The sequence below is a fragment of the Dipodomys merriami genome, unplaced genomic scaffold (assembly GCF_024711535.1).
Source record: "Dipodomys merriami isolate MVZ:Mamm:240054 unplaced genomic scaffold, mDipMer1.0.p SCAF_26, whole genome shotgun sequence".
Classification (NCBI taxonomy): Eukaryota; Metazoa; Chordata; class Mammalia; order Rodentia; family Heteromyidae; genus Dipodomys; species Dipodomys merriami.
In genome coordinates, this window is record NW_027204048.1 from 2891922 (window position 1) to 2910696 (window position 18775).

Here is an 18775-nt window from a genome sequence, read left to right on the forward strand (position 1 = left end):
ATTTCTCAGTACCGGATAAACAGACAAAGCTGGAAGTGGCGCTGTGGCTCAAGGGATAGAGCTCTAGCCTTGAGCATAGAGGCTCAGGGACAGTGCCCATATCTAAGTACAAGGTCCAGGACTGGCAAAAAAAAAAAAAAAAAAGAGGAAAGAAAGAAAGGAAGAGAGAAAGAAAGAAAGAAAGAAAGGAAGGAAGGAAGAAAGAAAGAAAGAGAAGGAAGGAAGGAAGGAAGCAAGCAGAAAGAAAGAAAGAAAGAAAAGAACGAATCTGATTTGGTATCTAAGATACGGAAATGCAATGTGAAAACGTTCTCATATTCGTTTTCCCCAACCTGTGGCTATCTAGAAACTGGTCCTCTGCGATAGGTGAGAAACTGCATTGGCCGCTTACGCTTAGGGGCCTCGGGGGCGGGGCTTTCTGGGGGCGGGGTATCGAGGGGGCGGGGCCTGAGTAGGCGGGGCCGAGGCGCAGCGGCCCAGAGGCGGCGCGTCCCGCGGTCGTGTGCGCGGGTTGCCGTGAGAACCTTGACAACAAAAGGCCCGGGCGGCGGCTGAGGCGCGGCAGAGTCAAGTCGAGGACTTCTGCGCCCCCTCCCGAAACCAGCGCTTTCCCGGGCCGGTCAGTGAGCCGCGGGGCCGGGCTGGGTAGGCTGGGGAAGCAGGCCCTACTCCCTCCGCGACGGCCCTCCATTCCTTCCCCGGGGCCCGCCGTTGGGAGTCGGGACGCCGCGGGGTGGGCTGGCCGGCGGTTGGGACGCCAGGGAGGCTGAGTTGGCGCCGGAGGAGGACTGGGGTTGTTGCTGGGAGCCTGGCGAAGAGCCCGGGAGAAGTGGGTCGTCCCACAAGCGCCCCTGGTGTAAGGGCTGGAAACTGGGACCTCAGAGAACGTGGGACCAAGTCCTAGAGTCGGATCTGTGTCCACCTCATCGCTGAGGGATGTGAGGGGGCCCAGGACCCCCCCCAAGACCCCCCCAGGAACCGCCCCCCCAGGACCTTCCCCCCCCCACCTGAGGGTTCCTTTTCTCCGCCTAGGCTTTGAAACTTCGGCACACAGAAATGCTGTAGAACCCCACAGCTGCCATCCCCCCCGTGGCAGGCTTTTTTCCTTTCTTTATTTTTAAATTTTTCTTTTGGCAGCTCTTGTGTTGCCAAAATGCAGGTGATACTGGAGGAAGACAAAGAATGCTCAGATTGTTTCTTGAGAACACCGCTAACACCTTTCCTTCTCTCTTGTAATATCGTTTTTTTTGCTTTAGCTGTCTTTATGCGTTTGAGACTTTTGAAACTGAGATCCTTCTTCAGTTTACATCTAATCTGCTGGGAAGTTTGTTATGAAAAGATTAATAATTAACAAATCACAAGTTTTAGGCAACTTCTACCTTTTGAGAAACCAAGAGCACAGGATGGCTTTGATTTTTAGAGATACTGTTTATGATCAGGAGCATGGCATAGGGGTCAAATCCTTACCTTGAATTTGGTCACATTTCAAAAATCCACTGAGTATACCTAAGTATTACCAGCTGCTGGGCAGATTTCACCTTTGTAACATGTGTTGGTGACAATACTTGTCTCCAAAGACTATAGTTAATCAGAATCTTAAGAACTATAATTTAAATAGACTATATATGTAATATGTGTATGTATGTGTGTGTAATTGTTTTACAAGCCATATGTTTATGGCCCATTGTCTCTAATGACTAGTTACTCTGAAGAATTACAGTTGCTATAGACTATATATATGTATATATGTGTGTATATACATTTTGTGTATTGGTTATTTTACAAGCTATATATTTATGGGCTATTATTATTTCTTAATGATTTGCCAAAGGTGAGTTTCAATAGCCTATAAGATCAAATTCCCATCATAAAACTAAGAAAGTGAAAATATCCAAATTATATTTAAAGCAGTTAGGGTTGCCTTAGCATAGACATGACTTTTGCTTTAATGTGATACTGTTAAAAGAAAAAAATCATTAAAAAAAGAAAAAAAAGCATCTAATTTATAGATGAAAACTTAAGTTGTAGGTGTTCAGAGAAATTTGGAAGAATCTCTAAACAGTTTGAGTTTCTAGTACCAAATTGCAGAGTCCTTTGGAATCTAAGAAAGGATTTACTGTACCTATGAGCATTTATTTTTTCAGTGCAGATTTTGAAACTTCCAAGATTAGATATATCTCTTTGACTTTTTTTTTTTTTTCCTGTTCCTGAAGCTTGAACTCTGGGTTTGGGTGCTGCCCTTCAGCTTCTTTTTGCTCAAGGCTAACAGTATCACTAGAGCCACAGCACCACTCTTGGCTTTTTCTGAATAGTTTATTAGCGAAAAGAGTCTCATAGAAGTACAAGTTGTCATGTCGAAAACGAGCTTTACAACGTTGGTATGGGGGGGGAGGATTAGGTGGGGGGGGAGGATGGGAAGGGATGTGAAGGGTAAACAAAGGAGGAGGCTGCAATGCTTGATAAGAAATGTATGCATTATCCTGCCCATGTAATTGTAACCCCTCTGTACAGTATGTTCACAAAATAAAATAAAATAAAATGGAAAAAAAAGAAAGAAAAAAAAAAAGAAAAGAGTCTCATAGACTTTCTAGCCCAGGGAGGCTTTGAATTCTATCCTCAGATCTCAGCCTCCTGAGTACCTAGTATTACAGGCCTGAGCCACCTGCGCCTGGCTGCTTTAGCTTTCAAAGATAGGTTGTTGTTAACTGTTTTGAGATTTTAGAGCCCAAGGGATCTGGTATATGTTTTTTTAATTCTCAATGGAACCCTAATAACATGATGTAAATCATTTTTGTTATTGTGATTCTGTCTACATTATCTACTCTGAATTAAATGAGTGGTACTACTGCTGAAGTTTCTTTTTTTGGGGGGTGGGGTGGGGAAGGGTGTTGGACCTGAACTCTGGACCTGGGTGCTGTCCCTCAGCTCTTCAGCTCAAGGCTAGCACTCTACCACTTGAGCCACAGCGCCACTTCTGGCTTTTTTCTTTTTGCTTATGTGGTGCTGAGGAATCGAACCCAGGGCCTCATGCATGCAAGGGAAGCGCCCTACCACTGAGCCACCTTCCCAGCCCCTGAAGTTTCTTTTTAGTTTTTTGGGTTTTGTTTTTGGTGCCAGTCCTGGGGCTTAAGAACCTGGATGCTGTCCCTGAGCTTTTGTGCTCAAGGCTAGAGCCCTGCCACTTGATCCACAGCTCCACTTCCAGCTTATTTCTTGGTGGTTAATTGAAGGTAAGCGTCTCATGGATTTTCTGGCCTGGGATGGCTTTGAACTGCAATCAGTTTGTCTAATTTTTCTTTTATTGACTTTGCCTCTGGTATCAAATCTCACAAGCAATCAATAAAACCAAAGTTAAAGTTTTCAGTCCATGCACATAAACTCTTAGGGCCTTGTATTGCTAAGCAGGTATTCTATTACTTGGTCCATGCACCCAGCCCTCCTTTCAATATTTTGAAGTTTTCAGTGTAGAAATTTTATAGTTCTTCTTAAATTACTTCTTACATATTCTATTCTTTTTTATTGTTACTATACAGGTGATGTACCAATGAGTTACAGTTACATAAAAATATTGTGTTCTTTTTTATGCTTTTGTAAGTGTAATTGTTCTCTTAGTTTTCAGGATACTCATTGTAAGTGTAGTAGGGACTTTAGTATATTTTTGTGCTGGTACCAACGGCTTGAACTCAGGGCCTCAAGCACTTTCTTGTTCACAGTGAACACTCTATCACTTGAGCCATACTTGCAGTCTGGCATTTTATTGGTTAACTGGAGATGAAGTCGCACAGCCTTTTTTACCTGGGCTGGCTGAAACAACCTTTGTCCTCTAGATCTCAGCGTCTTGAGTAGCTAGGATTACACTGGTACCCAGCACCAGTTTACTTTTTTTTTTTTTTTTTTAGTCATGGGGCTTGAGCTCTGGACCTGGTTGCGTCCCTGAGCTCTACAGTTCAAGACCAGTGCTCTACCACTTGAGCCATAGCGCCACTTCGGTATTCTGGTGGTTGATTGGAGAAAAGAGTCTCACAGACTTTCTTGCCCAGGCTGGCTTTGAACCATGATCCTCAGATCTCCACTTCCTTAGTAGCTAGGTGGCATGAGCCACCAGCACCCGGCCATTTGTTTTGTTTTGTTATGTAATTCAGGTTGATTTTGAATTCATGATCTTCCTGCCTTAGCTTCCTTAGTGCTGGGTACAGGCATGCACCCAGGACACCTGGCTCCAGTTTAATTATTAATGTATTAATTTCACCAGAGAGCTTCAGAAATAAATACAACATAGTATTTTGGAGTGGAAAAGAAAATTTTTCTGTTAGCGCTTTTGTGTGTGTGTGTGTGTGTGTGCGCGCGCATGTGTGCGTGCGCGCGTACACACATGCCAATACTGCCCACTACTTTTTGGCTCAAAGGTACTACTACTTAAGCTACAGCTCTACTTCTGGCTTTTTGGTGGTTAATTAAAAATAGAGTTTCATGGACCTCCTATTCAGGCTGGCTTCAAACCTCAATCCTTAAATCTTTGTATTGGGATTTGAACTCAGCCTCATGCTTGCTTATCTGACACCACCACTTGAGCCATGTCTCCATGTTTGATTTTTGTTGGTTATTTTGGAAATTAAGTCTTGTGTGCTTTCTGCCTGGTCTGACTTTGAACTGCTATCTTATAGATCTCAGCTTCCTAAATAGCTGGGATTAAAAATTAAATTTAGCCAGGCACTGGTGGCTCACACCATAATCCTAGCTACTCAGGAGCTGAGATCTGAGGAACACAGTTCAAAGCCAGCCCTGGCAGGAAAGTCCTTGAGAATCTTATCTCCAGTAAACTACAAGAAAACTGGAAGTGGCGCTATGGCTCAAGCAGTAGAGCGCTAGTCTTGAGTTGAAGAGCATAGGGACAGTGCCCAGGCCCAGAGTTCAAGCCCCATGACTGACACACATACACACACACACACACAAACACTCACAAAAATTAAATTTACTTTTAACTTTTACATAAGATAGATTTACTTTTTTTTTTTTTGGGTCCTGTCGTGGGGCCTGAACTCTGGGCCTGGGCACTGTCCCTCAGCTCTTCAGCTAGCTCTCTACCACTTGAGCCACAACGCTACTTCTGGCTTTTTTCTTTTTACTTATGTGGTGCTGAGGAATCGAACCCAGGGCCTCAGGCATGCAAGGCAAGCGCTCTACCACTGAGCCAACTTCCCAGTCCAGATAGATTTACTTTTAATCTTTGTTATGTTTCAATATCAATGTTATGTTTCAGTAAATAACTACAATATATAATACAAATGTTTGCTTTTAATCTGTGGGTAATTCTTCAGTTATTTCTTTGTGTGAATTTCCTAACTATTCAATATAGGCAGATACTGCTGTAGAAATAAATATAAAATGGAATCTCATGTGCTTATCACTTACCTTTCTAATTTACCAATTCATGGCCCTTCTTACCTCAACTATTTTGAAGCAAATCCAATTGTCATATCATTTCATCAATAAATTATTGATTTATTTTACAAGAGAGATTTAGTCTTTGTAACTTTTTTTTTTTTTTTTTTGTCAGTCGTGGGCCTGAACTCTGGGCCTGGGCGCTATCCCTGAGCTCTTCAGCTCAAGGCTAGTGCTCTACCACTTGAGCCACAGCACCACTCCCGGCTTTTTCTGCTTATGTGGTGCTGAGGAATTGAATCCAGGGCCTCATGCATGCAAGGCAAACACTCTACCTCTGAGCCACCTTCCCAGCCCTCTTTGTCACTATTTAATGCTGGAGAAAAATCCATGCTAGAATTGGCTTTGCTTTAAAAGAGGTAATTTTATTAGGATAAGTGGAGTCAGTAATAAAATTTGTCTTTTATTTTAATACACAGGAGTCCAGTAAAATGGATGTTTCTCACACTAGATACTGAACAGCTGCCATGGAAGAAATACCAGTAAAAGTCGCCGTAAGAATTAGACCTCTGCTTTGTAAAGAAGTTCTTCATAATCATCAAGTTTGTGTGAGAGTTATTCCAAACACCCAGCAAATTATCATTGGGAGAGATAGAGTTTTTACTTTTGATTTTGTTTTTGGCAAAAATTCCACTCAAGATGAAATTTATAATACATGTATAAAGCCCCTAGTGTTGTCACTCATTGAGGGCTATAATGCAACTGTTTTTGCCTATGGACAGACTGGATCTGGGAAAACATACACCATTGGAGGAGGTCATGTTGGTAAGATTTTTATACTGTGACTTATTTGAGAAACTAGAAAGAAGCTAAAATACAGTAATAGCTGATATAATAGGTATGTAGCATATTGATTGAATAATGAAAGCATAAGTAGGATAGTTAAATGTGTTTATAAGATCATTATCTTTTTTTTTTTTTTTTTTGTCGGTTGTGAGAGATGAACTCAGCCTGGGTACTGTCCCTCAGCTCTTCAACTCAAGGTTAGTGCCCTGCCACTTGAGCCACAGAGCCACTTCCAGCTTTTTTCTGCTTATGTGGAAGAATTGAACCCAGGGTCTCATGCATGCAAGACAAACACTCTACCACTGGGCAAGCTTCCCAGCCCTTTTTTTTTTTTAAGTCGGTCATGGGGCTTGAACTCTGGGCCTGGCTGCTGTCCCTCAGCTCTTCAGCTCAAGGCTAGCACTCTACCACTGAGCCACATTCCCAGCCCCTCAAGAGAGTGGTTAATTTCCAATGAACTACTGAAAAGCTGGGACTACAAGTTGCAGAGCCCCAGCTATGAGCAAAAGAGTAAAGCTAGAGTGCAAAGTCCTGAGTTCAAGCCTTAGTACTGGCACAAAAATAAACAAAATCATGGAAGATAGTTCAAGTGATAGAACACTTGCCTAGCAAGTTCAAACCCTAGTGTCACAAAAAAAGGTGAAGACAATATTCATTGTTCAGTCCATGTTATTTTGAGTAGAAGGTAAAGTAGAAATGAATTAATTTGATTTTTCATCCTTAAATAAGCCCGATGTAAATATTAATTTTCTTACAACCAGGATTTAGGAGTAACCGGAAAATTTTTACTATATAATTTCAAATGTCTTTTTTAATTTAAAAGCTATATTTCTTTTTTCTTTTTTTCAGGGAGGGGGAGGTTAATACTTTGAACTTAGAGCATCACATTAACAGGCACTCTTATCATTGAGCCAACCCCACAGCCCCAGGCTTTTTTGTTGTTGTTGTTTTAAGATAGAATTTCACTTCTGCTTGGGTGTATGCCTGATAGTGTGGACCACTATCCTCCTTTGTGGAGATGGGGGGCTGGGGGTAGGGGGAAGCTTCTTTTCATTGCTGGGATACAAGCACGTGCGACCACATCTATCTTTTCTTCATTGAGATGGAGTTTTACAGACTTTTCTAGCTGGCTGGCATGCAACAGCCCAATTGCAGTCTTCTGCTTAATTGAGGATGACTGTGCATAGCTAGGGGTTGAGGAGGAATCTCATGAGCGTTCTTCTTAGGCTGGCCTCAAACCATGTTCTTCCCATTCTTAACCTCCCAAGTAGCTTAGCCTGTCCTAGTAGGATAACAAGCATGAGCTACCTATGACCAAATGCCAGATTTCCTAGTTTCTTATTTTTTCCTTCTGGGATAGGATCTCGTTATATGGGATGGAGTTTCACTATAGCCCAGGCTGGCTTTGAACTCCTAATTAATTGTCTTTCTCTACCCAAGTCCTGTGATTACATGTGTGTACTACCACATCTCGCTCTCAGATGTCTATTTTTGAATATTTAATATTTTAGGATATTGGGGCTGGGAAGGTGGCTCAGTGGTAGAGCACTTGCCTTGCATGCCTGAGACCCTCGGTTTGATTCCTCAGCACCACATAAGCAAAAGAAAAAAGCCGAAAGTGGCTCGATGGCTCAAGTGGTAGAGCACTAGCCTTGAGCTGAAGAGCTGAGGGACAGTGCCCAGGCCCAGAGTTCAGGCCCCACGACTGGACCCCCCCCCCAAAAAAAATATTTTAGGATATTCTTTCTCCTAATTGTAGTAATAGTTTGGAAAAGGTAGAATAATTTGCAGTAGAGCTGCAAATTTAGGATTTGAAGCAGAGCTGCAAATTGATAATTGTAAAGCTCCAGGCATGGAGAGATGAATTGTTGAGTTAGATTGCTGGACATAAGAGCGGAGGTTGAAAGCCAAGTCTTCTGTTGAGACTTTCTTCTGCATTGGTATTTTTTTTTTCCTTTATGGTAAGGAAGATTTTACTCAGGATCATTTCACAGGTATAGCAAACTGCAATAAGGGAACAAAATTAGGATCAATTCCAAATACAGTAAGGACTAGTGTGAATTTATAATCAGGGAAAAAGTTGAGACTCATGGATTGAAAATTATTGAGGTATAACATCAGTAGTAAAAGGGATTTTTACCAAACTGGGTTCTTGATAAAATCAGGCCAGAATGATCAGACATCACCTGGGAGATGGAAGTTGAGTGATTGGTGTGATATTGAAGGTGGAGGTTTCTTGTTAAATTGACTTAGTAGGGTTCTTGCTGAAATTGGTTTCTACAAAAAAGAATGCACAGATAGCTGTAGGAGACATTCAGGAGTTGTAATAAAGTTTGGTCATATGAAGAATCATGGTTCATTTTCACTTAGCATGGTTTTTTAGTTAATAAAAAAAATCTTTCATGAACCTACATTATGAAAACTAAGTGAGAATAGAACATGTTAAGGATCTACCAGATTTAGCAGTCTTTAAAGCATTTCCAACGTGTTATTTTCCAAGGAAAAAGAACACACATACTATCTTTGAGGAACCTGCTTTCTTCAGTCTTTATTCTTCCTTCCTTTCAAAGGTGTTAGCTGCTAAGCCCATCTTTCATATTCAATCCCTCCTCTATATTTGCTTCTAGAGAACTCTACTTGTGACTTTCAGCCAACCTCTAGAGAAAGCCTTTGTTTCATTTTGATTCCAAAGCAAACTTCGGAAATATTGTATATATGTCTTTGTCTAAATTTTAGAAAACCTTTGTTTCACAGCAAACTTAGGAAATGTTGTATATGAATCCTTGTCTAAATTTTACTTAATATTCCCTATATAGGGGCTCTCAATATTTTTCTATTTTCATACACCTCAAGTGTAGAATGTGTCTTTCAGACACTCCTGTCATTACAAAATACATGGATTGGAAGACGTCTAGATGATGCCTGCACATTCTGAGGAAGATCTGGTGCCAGAGATTAAATGGAAAGGCCTTAAGACCCCAATACCTCTCAATTTTGAAAATTCACCATTCTATAGTATTTGAGGATTGTAGGAGTTGTTTTTTAATTGGCAAATGGCTTATGATCTTTAAGATCTTGTGTATGCCTTATATTAATAGAAGTGGTAAATACTGGGCTGGGAAGGTGGTGGCTCAGTGGTAGAGTAGTGCTTGCCTTGCATGCCAGAGGCCCTGGGTTTGATTCCTCAGCACCACATAGGCAAAAAGAAAAAAGCCGGAAGTGGCTCTATGGCTCAAGTGGTAGAGCGCTAGCCTTGAGCTGAAGAGCTGAGGGACAGCGCCCAGGCCCAGCGCCCAGGCCCCACGACTGGACCCTCCCCCCCAAAAAAAAGAAGTGGTAAATGTTCATAGCTTGGTTACTTAATTGCAGATGTACTGATTTATATTAAAAGGCAAAGTATATGTTTAAATAGCATGTAATAGCCAACTGTGATGGTTGTTGAAGTATCAAACTTTTTCATTTTTCTCTCTGAACGAGTCTTTTTAATTTTTATTTTTTTGTCTGTCGTGGGGCTTGAACTATGGGCTTGGGCGCTGTCCCTCAGCTCTTCAGTTCAAGGCGAGCGCTCTACCACTTGAGCTACAGCGCCACTTCCGGTTTTCTGGTGGTTTACGGTCTCTCCTGCCCAGGCTGGCTTTGAACCGCGATCCTCATATCTCAGCCTCCTGAGTAGCTAGGATTACAGGCTTGAGCCACCAGCGCCCGGCTCTGAACGAGTCTTAAGACCAACATTCCAAGTGTGAAATGTGATATTTAGGTTACAAAAATACATGTTTAAGCTTTATTTTAAATATTTGAAATTCAGATTTTAAACATTTAAAAATTTCATGCTTTGTTATAAAGTAGCATAGGGAATAAAAGAACAATTTTTCCCAGTGGTATAGTCTAACTAGTCTAGATTTCCCACTTACACAACAATGTGAAAGAATTTAAACATCATGGAAGCTCTTTTTTCTTTTGAGATTGGGTCTCAAATATATCCCAAAGTGGCCTCAAATTCTCTCTGGAACCAAGACTGGCCTCTAGGCTCAAGACTCTCCTACTTTTTAAGGAATTTTCACTTTCCGTTTTGGAAAAACCCTTCAGTTTCCTTTTCTTGCCACAGGATGGCAGTCTTGTATCTTAATAGGTGAAAATCGGCCATACAAGTGAATAGAAATTCAAATACTGAAAATGCTTTTTGCCAAAATACTAAAGGTCTACTTGGAAGTGACCTTTTTTTCTTTTTTTAAGGGTCATTGGTAAGTCAACTTAGTTACCTGGGATGTATTTTCTATGGTGTACATTTTCTAAACTGGTTTATAAAAGTATATTTGACCTTAAGTTTCAGATTTATCTATTTTAAAGTTTGTCTGGGCAGGAAGGTCTGTGAGACTCTTTTCTCCAGAAAACCAGAAGTGACACTGTGGCTCAAGTGGTTGAGTGCTTTCCTTGAGGTGAGAGCTGAGGGACAGCTGGGACAGCTCCTAGTCCCCCAGTTCAAGACCCACAACTGAACCCCCTCCTCCCAAAAAGTTTGTCTCATGGAATTTTTTAAAACTAATTTTACAGCCGGGCGCTGGTGGCTCACGCCTGTAATCCTAGCTACTCAGGAGGCTGAGATCTGAGGATCGCGGTTCAAAGCCAGCCCGGGCAGGAGAAACCGTGAGACTCCTATCTCCAATAAACCACCAGAAAACCGGAAGTGGCGCTGTAGCTCAAGTGGTAGAGCGCTCGCCTTGAGCTGAAGAGCTGAGGGACAGCGCCCAGGCCCAGAGTTCAAGCCCCACGACCGACAAAACAAAACAAAACTAATTTTACAATGGTTGTAAACAAACATGAATATAAATATATATTAAATTTACTATTTTAGCTTGTACTTTTCAGCATATGTGACATCAAAGGCATTCATTTTGAATCAAATTAAGTTGAATACATTAGTACATTGTCACTATTTGCAATATTTTTCTAGTACCACTTTAAACAAAATCTCTGTACCCACTATGCTTGAACTTTTCTAGTTTACTCTCTATCTCTATTTTGACTCTTGTAGAGTCATGGCTTCTTTCACTTCACATCTATCAGAACTTTCACTTCACATCTATCACATGTATCAGAACTTTTATCTCTTTCTATGGTTGGAGAATACTCCATTGTACACATGCTACATTTTATTTTTCTGGTCCTTCTGCTGATGGGCACTTAATATATTTCCTCTTTAGCTCTTATTACTAATGCTGCTGCACATGGTTATGTACCAGCATCTGTTTGAGTTCCTCCAAGGTATTTAAAAAAAATTTTTTTTGGTGGGGAGGGTTCTGGTCGTGGGGCCTGAACTCTGGGCCTGGGCACTGTCCCTCAGCTCTTCAGCTCAAGGCTAGTGCTCTACCACTTGAGCCACAGCACCACTCCCGGCTTTTTTCTTTTTTGCTTATGTGGTACTGAGGAATCCAACCCAGGGCCTCATGCATGCAAGGCAAGCGCTCTACCATTGAGCCACCTTCCCAGCCCCTTCAAGGTATTTTTAGAGGTAGTTGGTTTTTTTTTTTTTTTTTGGTTGATTGTGGGGCTTGAACTCTGGGCCTGGGTGCTGTCCCTCAGCTCTTCAGCTCAAGGCTAGCACTCTACCACTTGAGCCACAACGTCACTTCGGCTTTTTTTCTTTTTGCTTATGTGGTGCTGAGGAATCGAACCCAGGGCCTCATGCATGCAAGGCAAGCACTCCACCACTAAGCCACCTTCTCAGCCCCTCCAAGGTATTTTTATAAAGTCATTTAAAACTCCTTTTTTTTAGCCAAGGTATGACATATATACATGTTTATTTATAATATTATTATGCTTTCCTTTTGAAAAAATGATTTTTGGGGGGCAATATTGAGGTAAAACTCAAGTCCTTACCACTTGCTAGGCAGGTGCTTGACCACTGAGTTGCACCTCCAACCCAAAGGAATGAATCTTGGTAACATAAATGGCTTGAACCCCAGTAATTGAGATTCCATCCCAGCCCTGCCCCCTCCAGTTGCCTAAATAGAATATTTTAGTGCACAGGACTGTGGAATAGGTTATCTCGCCTAGAGTCAGTTCCCTGTTTTATCTTCCTTTTTTAAAAAAAAATTACATCAATTAGTTGCACCAGTGTGTAACATGCCCATGTATGGATTCAATGCATCTTCACCAAAGTCATTTCCTCCCTCCTCTTCTCTCCTCTTTTCTCCCTCTCCCAACCAGTCTCATTGAATTAACTTTTCCACTTTCACAAATGTACAAAGATTATTCTGACTATATTAGCCTTGCTTTTCCCTCTGTCTGCTCCCTCCTTCTATGACCCATACCCCAGTCCATGCAACTTTCTGATGTTATAATGTTCTGTTGTTATATTGCTAGTTAATTACTCAAAGAGATTTCATCATGGTACCTCATACCTGCAACATTATGGTTTGGTCAAGTTGATTGTGTGTGTGTGTGTGTGTGTGTGTGTGTGTGTGTGTGTGTGTGCGTGCGTGTGCGCACACACACACACATATCCCATGCATATACATATCCTCTATGTGTTTCCATATATTTTTATTTTAGGTCTAACATCCACATAAGAGAGAAAGATGCACCTTTTGTTTTCCTGAGCCTGGCTTATTTCACTTAATATGATATTTTCTAGTCCCATCCACTTCCCTACAAATGACATCATTTAATTCTTCTTTAATAATACATTGGATATTCAATATTCTATTGGAATAATATTCCAATGTGTGTTTATATATGTATCTCATTTTCTTTATCTGTTTCCAAGGCTTGGGTTTGTGAATTTTGCTGCAATGAACATGACTATTCAGGTGCCACTACTAGATCCTGAATTCCTGTGGATAAATGCTTTGGTGGATCATAGGATCTTTTTTTTTCCCAGTGAACTTCATTAGTTTGGATTTTTTAATTATTATATATTCAAAGAGTTGTATGGGAGAGGGTTCAATTTACTCTGTTCATTTATGTGTTCATTTATGCATCTTGATCAGAGTGATCCCTTCCATATTGCTGCTCCACCTATTCTAGTCCCACGTGTCTCCATTTTTCGTGTATGTGCATTAAGTATTATGATTTTATTTGGCCACCATTCTTTCTGTTTTACTCTCTTTCCTCTTAGGCCCTCACAAATCAAGATATGTTTCAGCTTCCTGATATCTCATTTTTAACTTTTCCTTCCCGATACTCATTAAAAAAAAAAACAAAAAACTTTTGTTTAACTGTCAGTTAATTGTTCAGAGGAACAATTGGAATTTCATGGAACAAGATGGAATTTCACTCCTATATATACCACACTTTAGTCAATTTGATCATATGTATATGTGTGTGGCCCTGTATGTGTTTACCAATATGTTTTTATTTTAAGATCCACATACGAGAGAAAATATGAGTCCCTTGTCTTTCTAAGCCCAACTTAATTCACTCAATATGATTCTTCTTCTTTTTTTTATTTTTTTAATTTTTAATTTTTAATTTTTTTTATTTTTGGTCCGGTCATGGGGCCTGAACTCTGGGCCTGGGCGCTGTCCCTCAGCATTTCAGCTCAAGGCTAGCACTCTACCACTTGAACCACAGCGCCACTTCCGGCTTTTTTCTTTTTGCTTATGTGGTGTTGAGGAATCGAACCCAGGGCCTCAGGCATGCAAGACAAGCGCTCTACCACTGAGCCACCTTCCCAGCCCCTCTTCTTTTTTTTTGTCATGGGGCTTGAACTCTGAGCCTGAATACTGTCCCTCAGCTTTTCAGCTCAAGGCTAGCGCTATACCACTTGAGCCACTGCGCCACTTCTGGTTTTCTGAGTGGCTTATTGGAGATAAAAGTCTCATGGACTTTCCTGCCCGGGCTGGCTTTAAAACCTCAATCCTCATGGGTTGGGAAGGTGGCTCTGTGGTGGAGCGCTTGCCTTGCATGCCTGAGGCCCTCGGGTTCGATTCCTCAGCACCACGTAAGCAAAAAGAAAAAAAGCCGGAAATGGCACTGTGGCTCAAGTGGTAGAGCGCTAGCCGTGAGCTGAAGAGCTGAGGGACAGCGCCCAGGCCCAGAGTTCAGGCCCCACGACTAGACCCAAAAAAACCCCAAAAAAACAAAAAAACCTCCATCCTCAGATCTCAGCCTTCTGAGTAGCTAGGATTAGAGGGGTGAGCCACTGGCTCCTGGCTTCAGTATGATTTTTTCTAAATTTACTTCACTCAGTATGATTTTTTTCTAGGTCAATCCATTTTCATTACTTTCTTATGAATGACTAATTTCCATTGTGTATGTATATATGTATATATTTGTGTATGTACATGTGTATGTCTATGAATATAGATATAAAATCTCATATTTTGTTGATCCATTCATTGGTTGTAGGGCAAGTGGACTGTTTCAGTAATTTGGTTACTGTGAGTAATGCTGCAGTGAACATGGGTGTGCAAGTACCTTTATTGTCTTCTGACTTGCATTCTTTTGAATAAATGCTCAAGAATAGTATTGTTAGATATAGAGTAGTAGTAGTTCTGTTGTTAGGGCTTTGCTTTGTTTTTGCCAGTCCTTGGGCTTGAATTCAGGGCTTATGTGCAGTCCCTGAGCCTCTTTGTACTCAAAGCTAGTGCTCTATTGCTTAAGACACAGCACCACTTCTGGCTTTTTCTGAGTAGTTTATTGGAGATGTGAGTCTCATGGACTTTCCTGCCGGGGCTGGTTTCAAACCACAATTCTCAGATCTCAGCCTCCTGAGTAGCTAGGACTACAGGAATGAGCCACCAGCACCTGGCTTAGTTTTCGTTTTTTGAGGAATCTCTATATAGACTTCCATAGGAGTTACAAACTTACATTTCCACCAGCAGTATGGTGAGAGTTCCTTTTGCTCAAGACCGGTACTCTACCACTTGAGTTATGCTTCCACTTCTTTTCATTTACCACTTGAGTTATGCTTCCACTTCTTTTCATTTGTTAGTTAATTGGAGATAAGAGTCTCAAGGACTTTTCTGCCCCAGGCTAGCTTTGAGCTGAGATCCTCAGATCTCAGCCTCCTGAGTAGCTCAGATTATAGTTATCAGCCACCAGTGCCTGGATTGTTGTTTGTATTCTTTTTCTTTTCTTTTTTTTTTTTTGTCAGTCAGTTGTGGGGCTTGAACTCTGGGCTTGGGTGCTGTCCCTACGCTTTCAGCTCAAGGCGAGGGCTCTACCTCGAGCCACAGTGCCACTTTCATTTTTCTAGTGGTTAATTGGAAATAAGAGTCTTACAGATTTTTTTGCCTGGGCTGGCTTTGAACTGTGATCCTAAGATCTCAACCTCCTGAGTAGCTAGGATTACAGGCGTGAGCCACTGGTGCTTGGCTGTTGTTTGTATTTTTTTTTTTTTTTTGGTCCAGTCTTGGGGCCTGAACTCTGGGCCTGGGGCACTGTCCCTCAGCTTTCAGCTCAAGGCTAGCACTCTACCACTTGAACCACAGTGCCACTTCCGGCTTTTTTTTTTCTGCTTATGTGGTGCTGAGGAATTGAACTCAGGGCCTCATGCATGCAAGGCAAGTGCTCTACCACTGAGCCAACTTCCCAGCCCTGTTGTTGTTTGTATTCTTGGATGGTGACTGACCAAAATGGGATCCAACCTCAATGTTTTGTGTTGTTATTGATGTTTTAAGTTGTGGGGCTTGAACTCAGGAGCTGGGCACTGTCCCTGACCTTTTTTTTTTTTTTTATCTACCACTTTGAATCACAGCCATACTTCCGATTTTCTGGTGATTAATTGGAGTTGAGAGTCTCATGGACTTTCCTGCTTGGGCTGGTTTGGAACCTCAATCCTCAGATCTCAGCTTCTTGAGTAGCAGCATGAGCCACCAGCACCTGGCTTCAGTGTCGTTTTGATTTGCATTTCCTTCGTGGCCAATGATGCTGCATTTCTTCATATATTTATTGGCCACTTATACTCCCCTTTTGAAAAATGTGTGTTTAGCTACTTAGTTCATTTATTGATTCCTTGGGGACTTAGTTTTTAAGCTCCCTATGTATTATTGTTAGTTGCTTGCCAGAAATTTTCTCTCATGGCAAAGTTTTTCTTCCATTCTATAAGTTGTCTTTTCAGTCTAGTGACTTCATTCTTTGCTTTACAGAAGCTTTTTAGTTTGATGCAATCCCATTTGTGAATCCTTTTTTTTACTTGCTGAGGTAATGGAGTTCTATTCAGGAGGTTTCTGCCTATGACAATAGGATTTAGTATTTTCCAATACTCTTTCCATTAGTAGTTTCAAAGGTTCAGGTCTTACATAGTAAACATCATTGTATGTACCATCATGCCCACCTCACTTTTAAAAATATCATATTCACTTATCAGTTATGATGTTTAAAAAATTCACACACAAATATACAATGGAATGAACAAAAATATATTCTAGCATTGACTGTAATAGTAAAAGGTCTTTTAAGGAAATGATTCAATAATTATTTGGGTTTACATTTTAGGGTAATCATAAGTGAGTTATGAGATACATCTACATGGAGTAATATGAAAGTATTTTTTCTTGTAAAGATACTGTACAGAGGGGCTACAGTTACACGAGTAAGGTAATGAGTACATTTCCTATTGAGCATTGTTACCTCTTCCTTTGTTTTTCCCATACCATCCCTTTTCTTCCCACTTCCCAACTGCTCCCTCCCCACCATGATGTATATTTTTAATATACATTGTTGAGTTTAAGACAAATGTTACAGAACCTATATTTCAGGATACTGTGAACCTCCTACTTATTTATTTGTCTTATACCAGTTATTCCTTATTGTAACTGCCTGTTTTTCCCTGGAAGAATTCAACAACTCAGGGATATTCCCCTCATTTTGTTCACTAAAGTTTCCCATAATCCTAGAATAGTGCATGACACATACAGACATTAAATAAATAGTTGTTGAATGAATGCCTGATGAGGTCTATGTAAGGAGATCCATGTGAAAACTTTCATGAATTTTACAATTTTGTGTTTTTAAACGTTAATAATAGAGAAATATAAGAAAATTATACAGTATAACTTTTGGATATATATTTTGGATACATATGTGTATATGTATGTATTTCAAAGCTCCAGATTTGCTTTCCTTTTCTAAATTTTCAGCATCGGTAGTGGAGGGTCAAAAGGGTATCATTCCTCGAGCTATCCAAGAAATATTTCAAAGCGTCTCTGAAAATCCTAACATTGACTTTAATATAAAAGTATCCTACATAGAAGTATACAAAGAGGACCTAAGAGATCTTCTAGAACTGGAGACATCCATGAAGGATCTTCACATCCGAGAAGATGAAAAAGGGAACACAGGTAAAGTAGTCTGTCTACTTAACCAGTTGCCTTTAGTAGCAAACAGATATGAGTTTTGCCTGTGTGTGCTTAGACAAGTGCTTGCCACTTGAGCCATATTCTGAGCTCTCAAGAATATCTTTAAGGGCTGGGAAGGTGGCTCAGTGGTAGAGCACCTTGCATGCCTGAGGCCCTGGGTTCAATTCCTCAGCACCACATAAGCAAAAAGAAAAAAAGCCGGAAGTGGTGCTGTGGCTCAAGTGGTAGAGTGCTAGCCTTGAGCTGAAGAGCTGAGGGACAGCGCCCAGGCCCAGAGTTCAGGCCCCACAACCGGACCAAAAAAAAAATCTTTAATTCAATTTCTGGATATATTCCAAGGAAGTTTAAAAAACTAAGCAAAAGGAATTTTCCTTTTTATTGATTTGCTCTTGAGGTACTTAGAATTAAAGTTGGAGCTAAGTGCATGTTAGGTAAACACTGCCATCAACCCATATCCATATCCCTTGTTTTTGTTTTCAAATTCAATATCTTTTTGCTTATTGTGTGAAAAGTAGTTCTTGAGACTGGATGAATTTATTCATTTGTAATTCAGAGTACTGTTTTCCTATTGTTAACTTACATCTGAGCTAACCTTAAACTGATATTGGCTAAATTTAATTTTATATTTTTTCCTCTCAGGGACTTCCTGAGATGAAGGATGGCTGTCCAGATTTTTGTCAAGAAACACCTATTTTTTTCCTCATCTTTTTTTTTTTTTTCAGTACTGGGGTTTGAATTTAGGGCCTTACTTGCTGGCCAGGCATTCTACCACTTGAGTTAAGTTGCCCATCCCATTTAGCTTTAGCTTTTTTTCACATAGGGTCTTTACTTTAGTAAACTTAGACTTTAATCCTCTTATGCAGCTGCTATGACAAGCAAATGTCACCACACTCAACTTATCGGTTGAGATGGGGGTCTTAATAACTTTCTGCCTTGGCTGGCCTCAAATTGCAGTCACACTTGATTCCTTTTTAAGAGCTTAGAGCTTGAATTTTGCTTCTCCACATTGACATTTACTATCCTTTGTTATGCATCTTGAGGTCTGACGTGTGAGTGAGTGTGTGTGTGTGTGTGTGTGTGTGTGTGTGTGTGAGTGTGTGTGTGTGTGTGTATGCTAGTATGGGGGCTTGAACTCAGGGCCTTGTGCTCTCACTTAACTTTTTTGCTCAAGGCTGGAGTTCTATCACTTGAGCCAAAGCTCCACTTCCAGGTTTTTGGTGGTTAATTGGAAATAAACAGTCTCA

General features: G+C 40.8%; 1 protein-coding gene across 3 annotated transcripts in view; it reads left to right on the top strand.

Annotated features, from left to right (window-relative positions):
- The first annotated feature begins 508 nt into the window (after nucleotides 1-508).
- Kif27 (kinesin family member 27) overlaps nucleotides 509-18775 on the top strand; it is a 101831-nt gene continuing 83564 nt past the window's right edge. For all 3 annotated transcript variants that reach the window (XM_070035509.1, XM_070035510.1, XM_070035511.1), the window contains exons 1-3: nucleotides 509-619; nucleotides 5862-6207; nucleotides 17313-17513. In XM_070035509.1, the coding sequence (XP_069891610.1) occupies nucleotides 5910-6207; nucleotides 17313-17513 (499 nt within the window). In that variant the 5' untranslated portion in view covers nucleotides 509-619; nucleotides 5862-5909. The remainder of the gene's footprint in view (nucleotides 620-5861; nucleotides 6208-17312; nucleotides 17514-18775) is intronic.